This window comes from Ascaphus truei, chromosome 10 (assembly GCF_040206685.1).
Source record: "Ascaphus truei isolate aAscTru1 chromosome 10, aAscTru1.hap1, whole genome shotgun sequence".
Lineage (NCBI taxonomy): Eukaryota > Metazoa > Chordata > Amphibia > Anura > Ascaphidae > Ascaphus > Ascaphus truei.
Window position 1 is genome coordinate 4132854 of NC_134492.1, and position 17130 is coordinate 4149983.

The window sequence follows — 17130 nt, forward strand, 5'->3', positions numbered from 1 at the left end:
TAATGTTGTATTGTGTTATTTTAATATCCAAAGTGATTTACAAAGTATTTTTCATTTGATTTTTTGTGCCCCTCACTTTTCCTTTCTTTGGAGGTTATCTCTCTCCTGAGAGGAGTGGTATCCTCATGTGGGGCGTGATACCCTCTCACATGGGGCGTGGTACCCTCTCACGTGGGGCGTGGTATCCTCATGTGGGGCGTGGCACCCTCTCACGTGGGGCGTGGTATCCTCATGTGGGGCAGCATCTTCTATCAAATGAACAGCACAATTACGAAATCATTTCCCACATTTATGAGGACTCTATTTGGACTGATGTGTGGGATTGTACCTGTACTGGCTACTGATTTACATCAATCAAGTCACCGCTATCAGTGGTTATATATTTATTTTATTGTTCTTACATGTTTTATTGAGTATATATATTAGTTATTTTTTTATGTCTTACACATTGTGTTTAATTTCATCACAAGGCATATCCTTCTGGTGGTCGGATTAGGGTCTCATTATAGAGTATAGACCCTTAGAGGTTTACCCACTGTTCATGGGGATAGGTGTGTATTTAGCCAAGTGCACCCCACAAGCACTTCGGTGCATATTCTTCTTTGTCATTTTGCCCACTATATCATTGTTAGGAGCACCAGTTACAAGCCCTCAGGTTTCTTTACAGTAAGGGCAGTTACAATGTGGAATTAATAACCCACGGAGACAGTGATGGCAGATACAATAAATATCTTCAAGAAAAGGTTGGACATATTTTTAGAAAGGGAAGGTATACAGGGATATACCAAATAAGTAAACATGGGAAGGATTTTGATCCAGGGAGTAATCTGTTTGCCATTATTTGGAGCCAAGAAGGAATTTATTTTTCCCTTTATGAGATCTCATTGGATATTTCACTGGGGTTTTTGGTTTGCCTTCCTCTGGATCAATACACTGTAAATACAAGTACAGTATAGGATACGTATGTCATTTAAATTTAGTATAGGTTGAACTTGATGGACGGACTGTATGTCTTTTTTCAACCTCATCTACTATGTAACTATGTAATTTGCCCTGGGCACAACAATATCTAGCTCCTCCTGTGGGTGTAGGTATACGTTACAAAGTGGGGTACATGTGTGTTTGTGTAGTCAGAAATCAAGTCACCCTTGGTTTTATTAAAATTGAATTTGCATTGAATTTCAGTTTACACTTCAATAATAGTTTGGAATACAGTTTCTGTAAAAGGATGAGGTAAGAACATATGAAAAATAGTATTACAATTGATGTAATCACATATACAAAAATATATATATTTCTCTGCATGTTTTACAAGAATATTCTAATTATTTTTACTTCAACAATATTAGCGGCAAAAATCCCTGTAATAGTTCATGTGGAGGTGGGCAATATCCTCAACACTCCCGTGGCTAGTATCGTGGCTAGTATAATGGCCGACGTTTCCTCTGTGTGAGACTTTCTGGACATTCTTGCCTTACTGTTCCTTTCTTCGGATATTTCTTATATATTAAATCAGGGGTGCGCAAACTCTTCTCCCTGCGCCCCCCTGCCTGCTCTCACCCCCTGCCTGCTCCCGCCCCCTGCCTGCTCTCACCCCCTGCCTGCTCTCGCCCCCTGCCTGCTCCCGCCTCCTGCCTGCACGCGCGCCCCTGCCTGCTCTCCCCCCCTGCCTGCTCTCCCCCCTGCCTGCTCCCGCCCCCTGCTTGCTCTCCCCCCTGCCTGCTCCCGCCCCCTGCCTGCTCCCGCCCCCTGCCTGCTCTCGCCCCCTGCCTGCTCTCGCCCCCTGCCTGCTCCCGCCCCCTGCCTGCTCCCGCCCCCTGCCTGCTCTCACCCCCTGCCTGCTCTTACCCTGCCTGCTCTCGCCCCCTGCCTGCTCCCGCCCCCTGCCTGCTCTCCCCCCCTGCCTGCTCCCGCCCCCTGCCTGCTCTCCCCCCCTGCCTGCTCGCGCCCCCCAGTTTGCGCACCCCTCTCTGAGCCCAGCAGTTTGGAAGAGGCCCTGGTTGGTGCAACAATAGGTGCATTTGTCACTTGGAGTGGAGACATTTGGCGTTAGGAGGTAGCAGTGTGGCTTTTATTAACCCTTTACTGATGGAGTGACTTGGCGATAAAGCCCTAAATTGTACAGCATATGTTGTTGCAGTATAAATAAACGTAAATAATCAATATATATGTTACAGTGTTCTTTACTCAGTGAAATAATCCAGTAGGTGTCACTATACTACAATAAACATGTACAGTTATAGCTACATCAGTAGTGCCATACAAAGTATGTATGTGTCCGGAGTGGTGTATAGACTTGTGCAGTCTGGTCAAATATTGTATGCACTATATTGGTTTGTAGACTAAGGGGCCAATTCAGTGCAGTTCAACGCGAACGGTCGCAAACCCCCCATTTAACTGAATAGGGTGGGACTAACTTTGGACTAAATAAAATCAGCTCCTAAAACAGGGGAAGCCAACTCTAGTCCTCAAGGGCCACCAACAGGTCAGGTTTTTGGGATATCCCTGCTTCAGCACAGCTGGCTCATTCGACTGCACCACCTTTGCTGAAGCAGTGATATCCTGAAAACCTGACCTGTTGTGGGTTTTGAGGACTGACGGATGCCAGCTACAACAGCTGTTCAAAGAAAAGCTTTCCACATGGCCCCTAGCGGGAAAAGCTGCGGGGAACGCTTCCTCTGCCTTATTTCTGTTCTAATAGTTATTTTTAAATTGGCCAATGTTTAAATGAACTGGCAAACTCAGAAATATTCCACGGAGGAATATTCCACGGAGAAATATTCCACGGAGAAATATTCCACGGAGGAATATTCCACGGAGAAATATTCCACGGAGAAATATTCCACGGAGAAATATTCCACGGAGGAGCTGGGGACGCGGCTCTGATCTGCAGCTCCAGGAATATTGAACCTGAATTTGCTACCATTATTTGACGGGTAATGAATAGACATAAAAGAGACTGGGACCTCACCTGAGCCAGGCGTGGGGGAGATATGAGCAGTGTCTCTCTGCATCTGCTTCTATTTCCTGTAAAGCGTTAGCACCCAGGCACCTCCTCTGCTCATAGAATGGGAGCCCCCCTCCCCCCGCCACGGTGGTTTCCGAAAAACTTACCGGGTGGGCCAATAGAAACAGAGGAAAAACAAACACACAGCAGGGGGCGCTGCTGCTATCATTAAGCTGCCACATTGTAACAGGCACAGACCGGAATGGCGATGGTTTAGGCGTGTAATATAGTCCTCGCACATTGCTATACTTCAGACACGCGTGTACGGCCGTGAGCGGTGGTGCGGCAGACCAGCAAAAATACAATAAAATTGTATTTTCGCGCTGCAGCCACGCTGCGAACCAATCACAGCGCGGTTTAATGCTGTGACGTCAGAGTCACGTCCCCTAACCGTGCACGTCACCGCTTGCACCCTAGCAACTAAACGCGCATGCCACATGCACCCACAATGCCGGGCGCGCACGCACAGCAGCAAGGATTATATTGCACGCCTAAGTGTTAGATTGCCATTCTAGTTGCTGGGAGAAATCAGCCAATCTGTTTGAGTGGCGTGTAGTTACCCCGAGCAGGAAGGAGGATACAGTGGGACAAGTATTCACATGTTTTTAAGGACATTTGATTAATTTGGCCATTAATTTGGCCATTTAGCCCGCAATGTTGGAAACAATGGAAATTAACACCAGAACCAGAACTATTGTTCTCAATTTCCCAGAAACGCCATTTGCTGAATTGTGCGTTTGCTTTTGCGGTTTAAACAAAGCAGCCTGAGCTATATTAGACAGGTCTGATTTCTGAGAGACTTCATCAAAGGCAATCAAAGCAAAATAAAGGATGGTGCCGTTCTGAATAACGATATTTTCTGGAATAAATGTAAATGTTTCGCGGGATCCAGCTGGCAGGGGGGTGAGACTGGAGATGTTAACAGAAGTGGAATTCGCAAAGTTCTCTCTCAGCTCCCGGGGGTCGGTGCTCATTCTTAAATCGTATCTGGAAGCTGAAAACGAGGAAATTGCAAATCATGACATTTGTAAATATTGTTCCAAGTTGCGCGGTGACAAAGACTTCATGTTAGGGATAGTTTTACTAGCTTCAACAGTCTTCTTGTTCTTACTATTCATCAGTTCTAGGAACGGTGCAAATTACCAGAGCATTATCAGAACATGATAATCTGCCCAGGGAAGTGATTTATCCCACCCTGTCCTTATCAGATACCCCAGGGGTGCTCAGCCTCCAAGCCCCTACAACAGGTCTGCAGGATATATACCAGCTTCAGCACAGGTGATTCAATCAATGGCTGATTGAGCCACATTATGCTGAAGCAATGACTGACTGATCCACCTGTGCTGAAGTAAGGACTGATTGAGCCACCTGTGCTGAAGCAGGGATATCCTGAAATCCTGACCTGGTGGGGGGGGGGGCGGGGACTGGAGTTGATCACCCCTGAGATAACCAATAAAGACAGGAACAAGGGGGGGAATCCGGCTGTACAAGCACATGCTGAACAAGTGCCAGGTGTGGGTAAAAAAGAAGGTATTAATATCCAGATAAGACCCATTAACGGTGTCGCTGGAATGTGCGCACATGTTCTACGCGGGATTGCGGGATCGCGGGATTGCCCCTTTAATGTACTGACTGATGATAGGCATCACAGCGTTCTCTCCGCGCTGTAAGCTTGGGAGCGTGTGTTATGCTACATGGAGGAGGATATATATTATGTGTTTATTATCCACCACCGAGGTGCGCAAGCCCAGTCCTGAAGCCCCCTCACAACAGGCCAGGTTTTCAAGATATCCCTGCTTCCACACAGGTGGCTCAGTCAGTCTTCGACTGCACCACCTGTGCTGAAGCAGGGATTCCTTGAAAACCTGGCCTGTTGGTGGCCCTTGAGGACTGGGCTTGCGCACCGCTGCTTTAAGTGCAGCAGTCCTGATGAAAATTAGGGCCACATCTGTATGACTGTATTTATTAGAACATATTTTAAATATACTCTGTATTGCAGTTTTTGTTAGTGCGTGTGTTGTATTATACCAAGAAATATGTAGGTGCTACAAAGTAACATAAATAGAAAAATATATCCGCATCGTCGGCACTAGAACCCTGGAACCCCTGTGTTAGACACGCTTCAGCACGTCACGTGTTCTCTCATTTCCCTGGGCTGCGGATACGGTGATCTAACCAGCACAAGGAAGGAATTCATTGTCTCCGTGCTCAGCATTGTACAGCTCAATATACAGCACGTCTCATCTAAAGAAGTTATTATCATTCTAATGGGGACAGAAATGGGGAATTAAGCAGCACACATACCGTTCCCCTGGTCCATATCATCACCCGTTGCTGTCCAATACAACACAATGCTGTTCTCTTTAATTCCTGCGTCCAGGTCAGTAATTCTTTCAGGTTTGTAGATGTCTGGTTGAACACCTAGGGGCACGTCAGACACTACAAAAGCCCCCCCTGAGCTTGTCCTGCTGAAAGTTTCCAGGCCGAGTTGATGGTCATTAACTGTAACTACAGGCTTTGGTGCGTTCAGGACAACGGTGCCTACAAGAGAAAGTCATCTGTGTGATCTTTGGTTGTTTTAGAACAGACGGGGGGGGGGGGGGGGGGGTGGTACCTATCAAATCTACCAGCACAGCAGGGAGCAGCTACATAATCCCCCCCCCTCAATACAGTGTATACCAGGTATAGCCAACTCCAGTACTCAAGGCCCCTTAACAGGTCAGGTTTACAGGATATCCCTGCTTCAGCACAGGTGGTGCAGGCTTTGCCTGAGCTACTGATTGCTGAAGCAGGGATATCTTAAAAACCAGACCTGTTGGCAGCCCTTGAGTCTCTGGTTCCTGTACCTATAGAAGCCCGCTGTGCCCGCAGTGTGACGCAGTCACGTGGTGCGGAATACTGGTGGAGAGAACCAAACCCGGAAGTCCTGCGGTGGCTGGCGGTGGAGGAATCGCCGGCGCAGCCTGACTCCCCTGCAGCAGTTTCACCACATACAGGTTATCTCTCCCACAACGGACACAGACTGAGCTCTATTTCCATTGCCTTTATTCTGGAGCTTTTCTGTAAGTTCCCACTGCATCCGTGTGCTCCCTGATGTTTACCAACTAAAATATTTCTGTTTTTCCCACATCTGTGTGGCAATTCTTATTTGTGTCCACTGTGCATGTCTGCATTTCCTGCTGCACTATTTCCCAATCATAGAGGTTTGAAGTAGTGGCAATTTATATCTTTGCCCACTGTGCATGTTTGCATTTCCAGCTGCATCATTTCCTTACCATACAGGATCGCACTATTTTCTGTGTTATGTTTCTTTCCCCCACATGTTCATCCTGGTGTTTGCGCTCCCTGACTTTTTGACACAGCCCTTGAGGACTGGCTTTGCCCACCCCTGGTATAAACCTTCAAAGCATTTGGTTATTGTGCAGACACTAAAAAGTTAAATAAAAAACTGTTGTGTGAATTGTAAAGAAAAAATGGTGTCATTCACCTACATTTAACCTATAGAATATGCCACAGCCATTCGTTCACTTTGGTTCCAGGAGGGACTGCCCCTTTAACGTCACTGCAGCGGTGACCATATACCATTGATTTACACTATGCGCCTCTGAAGGCCATTTCTCCTCTATATCATTTAAAGCAGCAATAGTTCTAGAAGCCTGTAGGAGTTTAGCCCATGTTATGTTAGTATCTTGCACCATGAGCATGTCCTGCTCTAAATAAAACCAAGAGGGGAGTGGGCAGGATAGGGCTTAATCTCAGCATCTGCGGTTACCATGGTAATCTCAGGCTGCAGTGGGCTGTGGAGAGAGCTCCATTTTGACCTTTATTTATTTGAAATGTTTATTTCTCCCGGACGGAGCATCAGATTTAAAAACTGAAACCAGTATTGGAAAGGGCAAGAAGAGACCTTTTTTAATTAAGCAAAAATTCAAGGTCTGCTGCTTCATTTTTTTTGCTTGTTTCTTTTGCCTTTGTAGTTTTCACCAAAACTATGACATATGTATATATTCCCACCTTATTTATGCAAATTTGGGGGGAATATTCTTTTTAACCAGCAATAAGCCACCTATTCTTTAGGATCTTGGCCCCCAAACATACACTTTCCTAAAAATGCAACATTTTTCTTACCATTTATTACATATCCCGGTAAGTACAAGGCACGGTTTTTCGGCGGTGCTAGTCTGATTTTATCTTGGCTCTCAACGCGCACTTTCAAGTTATATCTGCCGTTTCCGCTGAAGGAAATAAAGTATCTGGAATAAACGCCATCATTCTTGGTAATATCCGCACCTTCAAATAAAAATGAAATGAATTCGAACGGAACAAAGCAACAACATAAACAAACAGCCGAACACGCCACATCGCAGTCCCGATTTCCGCTCGCTGGTAGAAAAATAGTGTCAGCCTCACAAAAACAAATCGTTTTCCTGCACAAGACAACATCCTGCCCATAAATACTAATACGTTGCAGGCGTCCCTGACAGTGGGGGAGTTAAAACATTCATTCCAGGGGAAATAGTGGTGTTTAATCATGCAATAAAACTGCCAATCCATTAAGGCAGCAACACTACATCCCCCCCTTTTTCTATTTTTATTATTATTTGTATATGGAAAGCGTGTGGCAATGTATATGTCCACAATGTTACCTAATCAGGCAATCGTTTGGTGCTATAAACTGTAAAATCGTTTGGTGCTATAAACTGTAAAAATCCTGAGTGTGTGACTAACATTAACAGCTGCTTCAGTCAGTGTAACTCAGCAGCTACAATATATCCTTATATTACTAAGGTAATATTATTTATTGTTATAGTTTACAGCAGAAACTGCTGAGAATATTGGCAACAAATTATCACAAGCAGGAAAGCGTTACAAAGCTCTTGCACTGCTGGGGAAATGTGCTAAAGCCTGCTATGAAATCAAAGAATGCTTGGTGTATTAAAACTCATTAAAAATGGCATTAAGAGATTAATGAAAAACAAAAAACCGAGTCACTATTATCTAATACTTCAGAACTGATTTATTTAAAAACCATATAAGATTTCGTTTTGCTGCTTTAAGTGATAAATGCAAATAATCGTGTGTTTACTAAACGGTCCATAGAAAACGGCTGAGTGGTTTACGAGTCTCGAGTATTCCAGAGGAAGGACGAAGGAATATCCTGTGTGCACAGAAGGTTCTTAACCACGGTGTTTGTGCGATCCTTCCTTTGTGTGCGGTGTAGAAAAGTGTGTGAGAGAAATTCTCAATATCAGTCCTTTTCCTGTTTTTGATGGAGATTAACAGTTTATAGTCCAGTTCCAAAGAACCAACAACACGTGTGTGACACCAAACCTTGGTTTATTCACTCACTTGGTGCAATAACAGCTCTTTTTATTGTGGAGAGGGATACAGTGTGTGTGTGTGTGTGTGTGTGTGTGTGTGTGTGTGTGTGTGTGTGTGTGTGTGTGTGTGTGTGTGTGTGTGTGTGTGTGTGTGTGTGTGTGTGTGTGTGTGTGTGTGTGTGTGTGTGTGTGTGTGTGTGTGTGTGTGTGTACGTACGTCCATACACGGTTCTCTAGGGTTTGCACACTAACAAAGTCAGTCATTCATTTATAATTGGTGTTTTCTTTGAACATCCAGAAGACATTGATATTATTAGTATATTGTAGCAATCGGATGAATGTAAAAACAATTCAAATTACCTGCTCCATTGTCCATAAGCTCTATGCTCACCACATTTCCATTCTGTGGTTCTATGGTCGCGGTCACTTTGGCGCCCAGGACAGGCGAGAGCCCTTGATTTACCAATGCATACACAACCATTGGATTGGGATAACTGTTTGTCTCCGTATTCATATGGGTATTTACAACTATTGGGGGTACGTCAGCATCAGCTGCTCGAGAGTTCACTGTTATACCGATGACTTGATCTGCTATTTCACTGTTACACAGACTGTACTTCCAAGATCCTCTCTAAAACGCAATTGAAATACTTATTAGATTTTAACACAATATTAAACATTGAGGAACCTTTGTTCCGTTTCTCAAACATTACTAAAACATTGTACATTATTGTCACGTTACATAGAATGAAACATTTTGAAAGAATTCAGATAGCTTCAAAACAGATTGATCCACTGCCAGCGATAAAGCAATATTGGTTCTGTATAATTCATGATTAATATGAATGAAGGTCATTATAATATACAAATTGACAATTACATTTGAAACAATGACAGTCTAAAATATATTAAATAGCTTTTTTTATCATTAGAATTATACATACTTTAATCAATATATAATACAATATATAATACAGTATCATAATGTAATATTAGTATACAGTTCCTTGATTAAAATTTGACAACATAATCCCATATATGATGATATCTATATGTTAATAGATATGAATGGGCTTTAAAATAGTAGCAAATCGATTAGTTTAGCATTTATGTACACAAACACACACACACACACACACACACACACACACACACACACAATATTTGCTGCAGCTTTCTTCAAAAAGTATTTTCACACCTTGTAATTTACCAAAGGAATCCAAAGGAATCCTAAAAGCGAATAACTTTTATATATTTGTGCCTTTGTGTTCTATCTTTTACGAGTCCTTTTAGAGAGAGACAAACCTTTTATGCAACAGTGATAAGGAGGTGGGGGTTGATTTGCTGTAAATGTAGATACATTTAGATCAACCCCCACCTCCCTATCACTGTTGCATAAAAGGTGTGTGTCTCTTTCTAAAAGGACTCGTAAAAGATAGAACACAAAGGCACACATATATAGAATATGTGTATTATTGTTCTATATATTGTACGTGGACACCACTGCATACAGGACAAATAATGCACATACACAACTTAGATTTCTAAATCTAAGGGCCTCATGCAGAGAGCAGCGCTATTTCAAAACTCGCCATTTTTTGGGGAAAGTCACGCAGAAAAATGGCGAAAATGGCGAGTAACGGAAAACGCGCCATTTTTTTTTTTCGTTTTCAAAATCTCGCCACGCGGCTGGCGAGAACCTACATCTCGCCAGTTTTAAAAATATCCTAATGCAGAGAGCCGCGAACGGCATCTAGCGGCTGTTCGCGCCAAGAAAATGGCGCGATTTGCTACTATTTGCCTCGCCAAGAAAAGTTGGCAATTACATGGAGCTCGCCACCTATAGGAAAGGGAAAAAAAATGCGCGATTTTTTTTTAACACATTTCTGCAGCGCGCATCTCTCCAATTCTAACTCGCCACACGCATTAATGACAAACATTGCAGAATTCGCACGTTTCTGCACATCGAGAATAAAACTCTCCAAAAATCTACTTTTTATTAAACTCTCCAATTTTTAAATTCGCTGCTCTCTGCATGAGGCCCTAAAAATCTAATGTCCATAACTGCGTTTCTTCGGGAGCGTCCAGATGTTACTCCTATTTTGTGGTATTCTAATAACCCGGCCATTAAAGATATCTATTTTTTAACCTCATCCAAAAAAGGCATTCCTTCTAAAAAAACATAATAATTTCTACATGTTTTACTATACTTTACCAAAGTAACCTTTCGACTGGAGAGAGGCCGGAGAAATAATAAGATGAACGGCAGCAAAACAGTAACTTTGAGCTTTGTATTGTGATGCATTACTTTCAACACTACTGCTTATTAAGAGTGGAAAATGTAATCGGGAGCAAAGATGACTGTTTAGCAGTTTGTGTACCAGGCGTATTATGGACATTCCCATCATTGTGGCCATTTCTGTAGTGATGACTTGGTCACAACCAGCTACCCTCTCCCCGACATCAGGAGGGAAGAGAAAGTTCCTCCTTTTTTGATTGGCTCTAGTGTTCCAGACCCTGTAATGGTCAATGACCGTCGGAAGGGGGATACCTTAGTGTAGAATGCTGCATGTGAAAACACAGCCATTAAATGGGAAGATTAAATAACATGACTTATTCGTAGACAAAAATCCGCCATATTTTACCTCTGCCGTGCCGGGAATTATGAGACGAGCGGATTTGGAGACCGTGTCACTCACGAACTGGGCCCCCATGTAAACTTTTCCTTTTGGGTCGTTCAGGTTAATATTGGGGATCGTTCTATCCCAAGTAACTAAAAAGAAAGTGTCATTCCCCACCGTGCTGTCAATGGTTACAGCGCCTGTCAGACACGCTGCTGGCGCGACGCTTACTGCTGTACTTTCAATCTGTTGCAAAGAAAGAAAAGTGCACAGATGCGAGAAATAAAACATGTTTAATGTTTAAATAGAAACCGTGCAGAGTAACATTACTATACAGTAATATGCAGGTAAACGCTAGGGTGGGGTTATCAGCACCGGCGTGCTCAGCTCCCGTCCTCCTCCCCCCTCCAACAGGCCAGGTTTTCAGGATATCTCAGCTGACTTAGTCAAAGACTTAGCCACCTGTGTTGAAGCAGGGATATCCTGAAAGCCTGACCTGTTGGGGGGGCTTGAGGACAGGAGCTGAGCGCCCCTGATATAACACTGTGTACCCCTATATCTCAGCTATTCTGTTAAAGCCGCAATCCTTCTGATCAATTATTTTTTTTAACATATTTATTTTTACATAGCGCCATGCATGTGCCCAACACTTTACACTAGGATACAGGGGGAGGGGGGAGGGGGCAGGGAGGGGGGGGGAGAGGGTGGGGAGAGGGAGGGGGGAGAGGGAGGATATCTAACATCAAAGCACGTGACAGAAACGCGGCTCCCTGCCCTGTACTGGATTTATAAATGTTGAATTGACGTCAGGGATAAAGTATATCGCCACTGGATCAGTGAGGCCAAAAGAACGTTTTAACGGTATTGGTTTAATCATATAATACAAGTTGCTGCATTCTGTGAGATTATATATATATATATATATATATATATATATATATATATATATATATATATATATATATATATACACACACACACACACACTATATATATAATATATATATATATTTAAAAAAAATCTAGTTCGCACTTTATTACTAAATTGGGCTTTTACATTTGTGAAGTCAATTCAAATCTATGCATTCTCATAGCCCAATGTGAGTGCCTCTTAGTATGTCATTAGTTCTAATTGTGCAGTAATATGTTTGATTTATGTGCATTAAACAGAACAAAAGGAAGGTAAAAGCGATACCTTTAACTAGAGTGCATGATTACAGGGCCACTATAGTCCTTTATGCCGGCAAATCTGCCCTAATATGGGACCTTATATTGTCCTAAAATTTTGCAGTGCCTTTGAATGTGTTTTTTTCTTATCTTATTTCACCCTTGGGCTCAAGACTATCTAACCTACAAAAACGTGTTTTATTTATTATTAACTCGTCAAGTGCCCAGCTTCTCATGGGTTACAGTACTCGGGAGTCACAAACCCGGGTCTCCCCCCCTCTCCCAGCCCTTCCTCTCTCCCTCCTCACCCTCTCCCTGACCCCTCCCTCTCTCCCTTTCCCTGCTTCCTCTTTCCCTTCTCCCCCCTTCCTCTTTTCCTCACCTCTTCTTCTCTCCTTCCATCCCTCCCCCTTCTTCTCTCTTTTCCCCCCTTCCTCTCTCTTCCCCGCCTTCGACTGTCCCTTCCCCCCCTTCGACTCTCCCTTCCCCCCTTCCTCTCTCTCTCTCCCTTCCCACCCTCCTCCCCCTCTCCCTTCCCACCCTACTCCCTTCCACCTTTGCTCTCTCCCTTCCCCCTCCTTCTCTTCTCTCTTTCCCCCTATCACTTTCCTTTAATACATTATGATGTATTGTCACCAATTATTTCCCGCTGCTTTCTGTATAAACGTTATAGTTATCTGGCTCTCCTTTTCTGCCACCAGGCTATGTGCATTATGATGTCACGTGCCAGATTAGGGTTGCCATATTTAAGCTTTTATAATAGGGACGCGAAAATCGGGTATGAAATATCACTCTTACACCCCCTCTCACCCAATCCCACTACCTTCATTCCCCGCCCTCTGAAATCCCACTCCCTCCTTCCGGTGCAGCTTGGAGTGAAGACTGGGCTGCAGATGGAAAGAGCCGGAACCGGATGCCAACAGAGGCCCGGCAAATATGGGACAATTATGCATCCTGGCCGCTCTTTCAGGGACAATGAGATAATTCACTGGAGAAAGGGACAATCCCATATACAAGACGTCTGGCGACCCCATGCCAGACACGTACAGGAGCCTTCCATGTACAACACCCACTGGCTGACTTGCTTACTAACTCCATAGAATAAATGCGTTTCAGTTAAAATAATAAAAGAACTCCCAGGCGCCCATCTGTGGGGGGGCGGGGGTGGGTTTGGGGGCACTAGTACGCATGCAAAGTTTCAGGTGTCTTGGTTTCCTGTCCTTGGAGAGATGGTCCTGACAGGCTCATTAGTATAGATAATAATACTGTTAGAATGAGATACAATACCTGAAGGGATTGCTGGCTGATATTTCCACTGTTGGACACAATTCCACTGAAAGAGTCAATTAACCCATTTGCATCCACTACATCTGATGCATATAGTTTTAAACCCCCTGAAAGCAAAGAAACATTTTTTGTTACAGAATGTAAAATGGAGGAAGCAGAATGTTTTCAGCTCATGTTTAATCTCAGACAGGTATAGCGCGATGTGAATGACTAGATCTGCTAACACAAGCCCCGCATGGCGCTCTGCACACATTAGATTGCCCACCTGTCAGGTCTGCTATTTCTTCAAGGGCTTTTGATGCACTAAGTCCCAGAGCGATGGTGTGAATGATTGCTCCGCTGGCTTGTACTTCCGGAAAACAAAGGCTTGTATCAAAATTATCTTCTCCGTCTGTTAATATTATAATTTCGGTGCCATATGTACTTCCATCGAGATTTTTGTTTACCTGCATTTCAGCCAGACAGAATATCAAATGCTATTAATACATTGTTATACTTGTAGATCCCCCAATTCTGCTTATAAAAATAAAACATAATAAGATGTGATTATCTGCTTTAGCAAAGTAAAACAATACTTAGAGTATTATGGGTTGCAATTTTAGTTTAAGTTATACACATCTGTACATGTTCCATTTTATCGAACATTTTATGCTTTTAACAGCGATTCATTGTTTTTCTTTTTATGGTTTGAAGATTTTAAGGGGGCAAAACATTGCTAATATAAATGGTGTTTGCTGTATATACGGACGTGTACTGTTCCTGTTCTATGGTCCGTAGGTATTACTAAAATCCCCCCCCGCCCCCCCAGTGTGAGGAAGACAGCTGTGTAGCTAATTCCATCGGGTCCTCAGACTTCATCGTCGGTTTGGGGGGCACTTTGTGATTGCGTAGCTGTCTTTCTCCAGTTATACTACACCAGAGACGCTCAACGCCAGTCCTCAAACCCCCCCACCCCAAAAGGTCAGGTTCAGAATATCCCTGCTTCAGCACAGGTGGCTCAATCAGTGTGGCTCAGTCTTCACCTGTCCTGAAGCAGGGATATCCTGACCTGTTAGAGGGGCTTAAGGCCTGGCGTTGAGCCCGCTGTACTACACCACGCCAGAGGGTCTGCTTGTGTTTCTGGCTCTTTGTCAGATTGTGTTATAATTCTATTTATTAGACATGGTTTTTTATTTCTAAATAAAGAAAACAAAAGTAGTTGTAAGAAGATCTGCTGATAGAACAGGGATGCCGTAACATACATATAAAGACTATAGCAGCTGTTCTGGTGTTACTCTTAAATGATATAGTTATATTGATGCCATAGCCAGAACTAAGCAATAGTAACAGTGTAACTTGTATTGCTGCACAGTACAAGAAAAGTACAGTCATGTGCAAATACAGAGTATAGTATATAGTATAAATGAACCTGTATTTCTATAAAGGAGCGGTGCCTCTTGTTTTTCTGTTTGTGGGATACAGGGGTCTTCGGAGCTGAACCGCATTCATTTCAGCTCCAGGGACCCCTTCTTCCCCAGAGATTTACAGCTTCCTGGCTGGGCACCCCATGTTTAAAGCTCACATGTCCCTTGTGGATTATTATTGGTTCACGTGACGCGGTGCTTTAAACTTAATAGCGATACCGACACCACCTTTAACCCCCTGCTTCATACCTGAGGGAAAATACATGTTTGTTTTTAAAGGTACCGCTCCTTTAAGGGCCTATTCAGGTCGCTTCGATAAGTAGCTTAGCGCGTATTAAGTGCACTCTCCGAGCTATTCTGCGTGTGCAGCTATTCTGCGTGTGCAGCTATTCTGCGTGTGCAGCTATTCTGCGTGTGCAGCTATTCTGCGTGTGTAGCTATTCTGCGCGTGCAGCTATTCTGCGCGTGCAGCTATTCTGCGCGTGCAGCTATTCTGCGCGTGCAGCTATTCTGCGCGTGCAGCTATTCTGCGCGTGCAGCTATTCTGCGCGTGCAGCTATTCTGCGCGTGCAGCTATTTTGCGCGTGTAGCTATTCTGCGTGTGCAGCTATTCTGCGCGTGCAGCTATTCTGCACGTGCAGCTATTCTGCGCGTGTAGCTATTCTGCGCGTGTAGCTATTCTGCGCGTGTAGCTATTCTGCGTGTGCAGCTATTCTGCGTGTGTAGCTATTCTGCGTGTGCAGCTATTCTGAAAGCTTCGATAACATGTAAAACTCGCGTGTAAAAGTATTTTTAACGATCGTTATCACTCTTTCTTTGACAAGCCATGCTGTATCTCAAAAAAGTCAGAAACGCACATTTTCTGCCAGTAACTGCTATTCGGGAAGCTGCAATATGCACATCACGCAATTAGTTTGCTTTCGCTACCTTTGATTTGGGAATTGCGATGTCCCCCCAGATCCTGGGTTAGCTCAATGCTAGATCTGCTGCCTTGAATAGCAGAAGTTATGGGTTCTGATCCTGTTGGGTCTGACACTGGTGCCCCCTTCGTCACAAGGGTCTTTAAAATCATTGGTCTTAAGGATATATTTTAAGATGTGTGACTCGCTTAAATATACTTTGATTAGACATTAGCATATCTCCCAGGGTACCTCAGGCATGTTCAGTTTTCAGCCCAGGCATCTCTCCCTAATTTATTTGGAGGGAGGCTTGAGGAAGCATATCTATAACTGGAGATAACTACAAGGCTCCTCCTCCTCCATTCAAGTCATTTCGCTTGTAAAGTAACTACAAACTCGTGCAGTATGTCATTTTGTATCAAGCGATATCTCACTGAATTCCGTTTATACACAAATGTCACACTGTACGGTGGGAACATGCCCGCACGTTCGATGTCGCCGTGATACCGAAGCTGCCCGAATCCCCCCATAGTGTGAAAGCGTTGCCAGCTCTGCTGGTCTGGGGAAATTGAGGTGTGTTTATAGAGAATAAATCTTCACCTGAAGTCCCATCACGATTCCCGAGCAGATGTGGGTCCCGCCTTGGGCTACTGTTGGAAGAAGTAACTTCAGTTTTTCACGTTGAAAAGTATCGAGTATTTTAACCAGTGGGGACTCGATGGACGCTGCGCTGGAGAATTTGACAATACCAACATAGGAGCCGGATTCTACGATTTGCATAATGAATACTTCTGCTGCCTGATACATGCGACCGATCCGATTAGACTGCAATGAACAAAAATATATCAGTACAACAGCTATATAGGGAGGTATCAACAATTCAAAACCCGACTCTAAAACTTCCAGGCATCACTTTAAAATGCACCTAATACTATGGTTAACATTTGGGACATACTGTATACCAAACACAGTCAGGTGTTTACACTTGTGATTTAGGCATCTCAATGTACTTTTGTGTCTTCCTTCGCATTTTGTGGATAGAAGTGCATAATGTATAATGTAAATTCACATCTAACAGGTCCCTATTAAAATCCCATGCTCAGTATAAAGGCTGATAGGGTTTCTGAAGAGAAGTTTGTGGCGGAATGTGCGGATTCATATTATACCTATATATTATACCTAGTAAACTTAGTGCATAAAAGAACAGGTGTACTCACTCAAAGTGCAAAATATACCGCAAAGTCTGCAAAAATGTTTATGTTTAGCCCAAGGGCTTATTATTACTAATTATACAAACGTAATATGTCATCCTTCTTTAAGGAAGTATGTATAACTTATTTATTAATTGGAATTAAATATGCACATTAAGGCAGGGTACAAGTTATGGCATGTGCTTTAATATAACTTGGATAGCATTAGGAACAC

At 43.5% G+C, this 17130-nt stretch overlaps 1 protein-coding gene across 1 annotated transcript in view; it reads right to left on the reverse strand.

Annotated features, from left to right (window-relative positions):
• Nucleotides 1-1925: 1925 nt before the first annotated feature.
• The window catches only part of LOC142503442 (calcium-activated chloride channel regulator 1-like), a 33276-nt gene continuing 18071 nt past the window's right edge, over nucleotides 1926-17130 (reverse strand). The window contains exons 8-15 of the mRNA XM_075615615.1: nucleotides 16306-16530; nucleotides 13669-13849; nucleotides 13404-13510; nucleotides 10974-11195; nucleotides 8689-8959; nucleotides 7136-7297; nucleotides 5312-5548; nucleotides 1926-4001 (exon numbers count right to left, since the gene is read on the reverse strand). Coding sequence (XP_075471730.1) covers nucleotides 3652-4001; nucleotides 5312-5548; nucleotides 7136-7297; nucleotides 8689-8959; nucleotides 10974-11195; nucleotides 13404-13510; nucleotides 13669-13849; nucleotides 16306-16530 — 1755 coding nt within the window. The 3' untranslated portion in view covers nucleotides 1926-3651. The remainder of the gene's footprint in view (nucleotides 4002-5311; nucleotides 5549-7135; nucleotides 7298-8688; nucleotides 8960-10973; nucleotides 11196-13403; nucleotides 13511-13668; nucleotides 13850-16305; nucleotides 16531-17130) is intronic.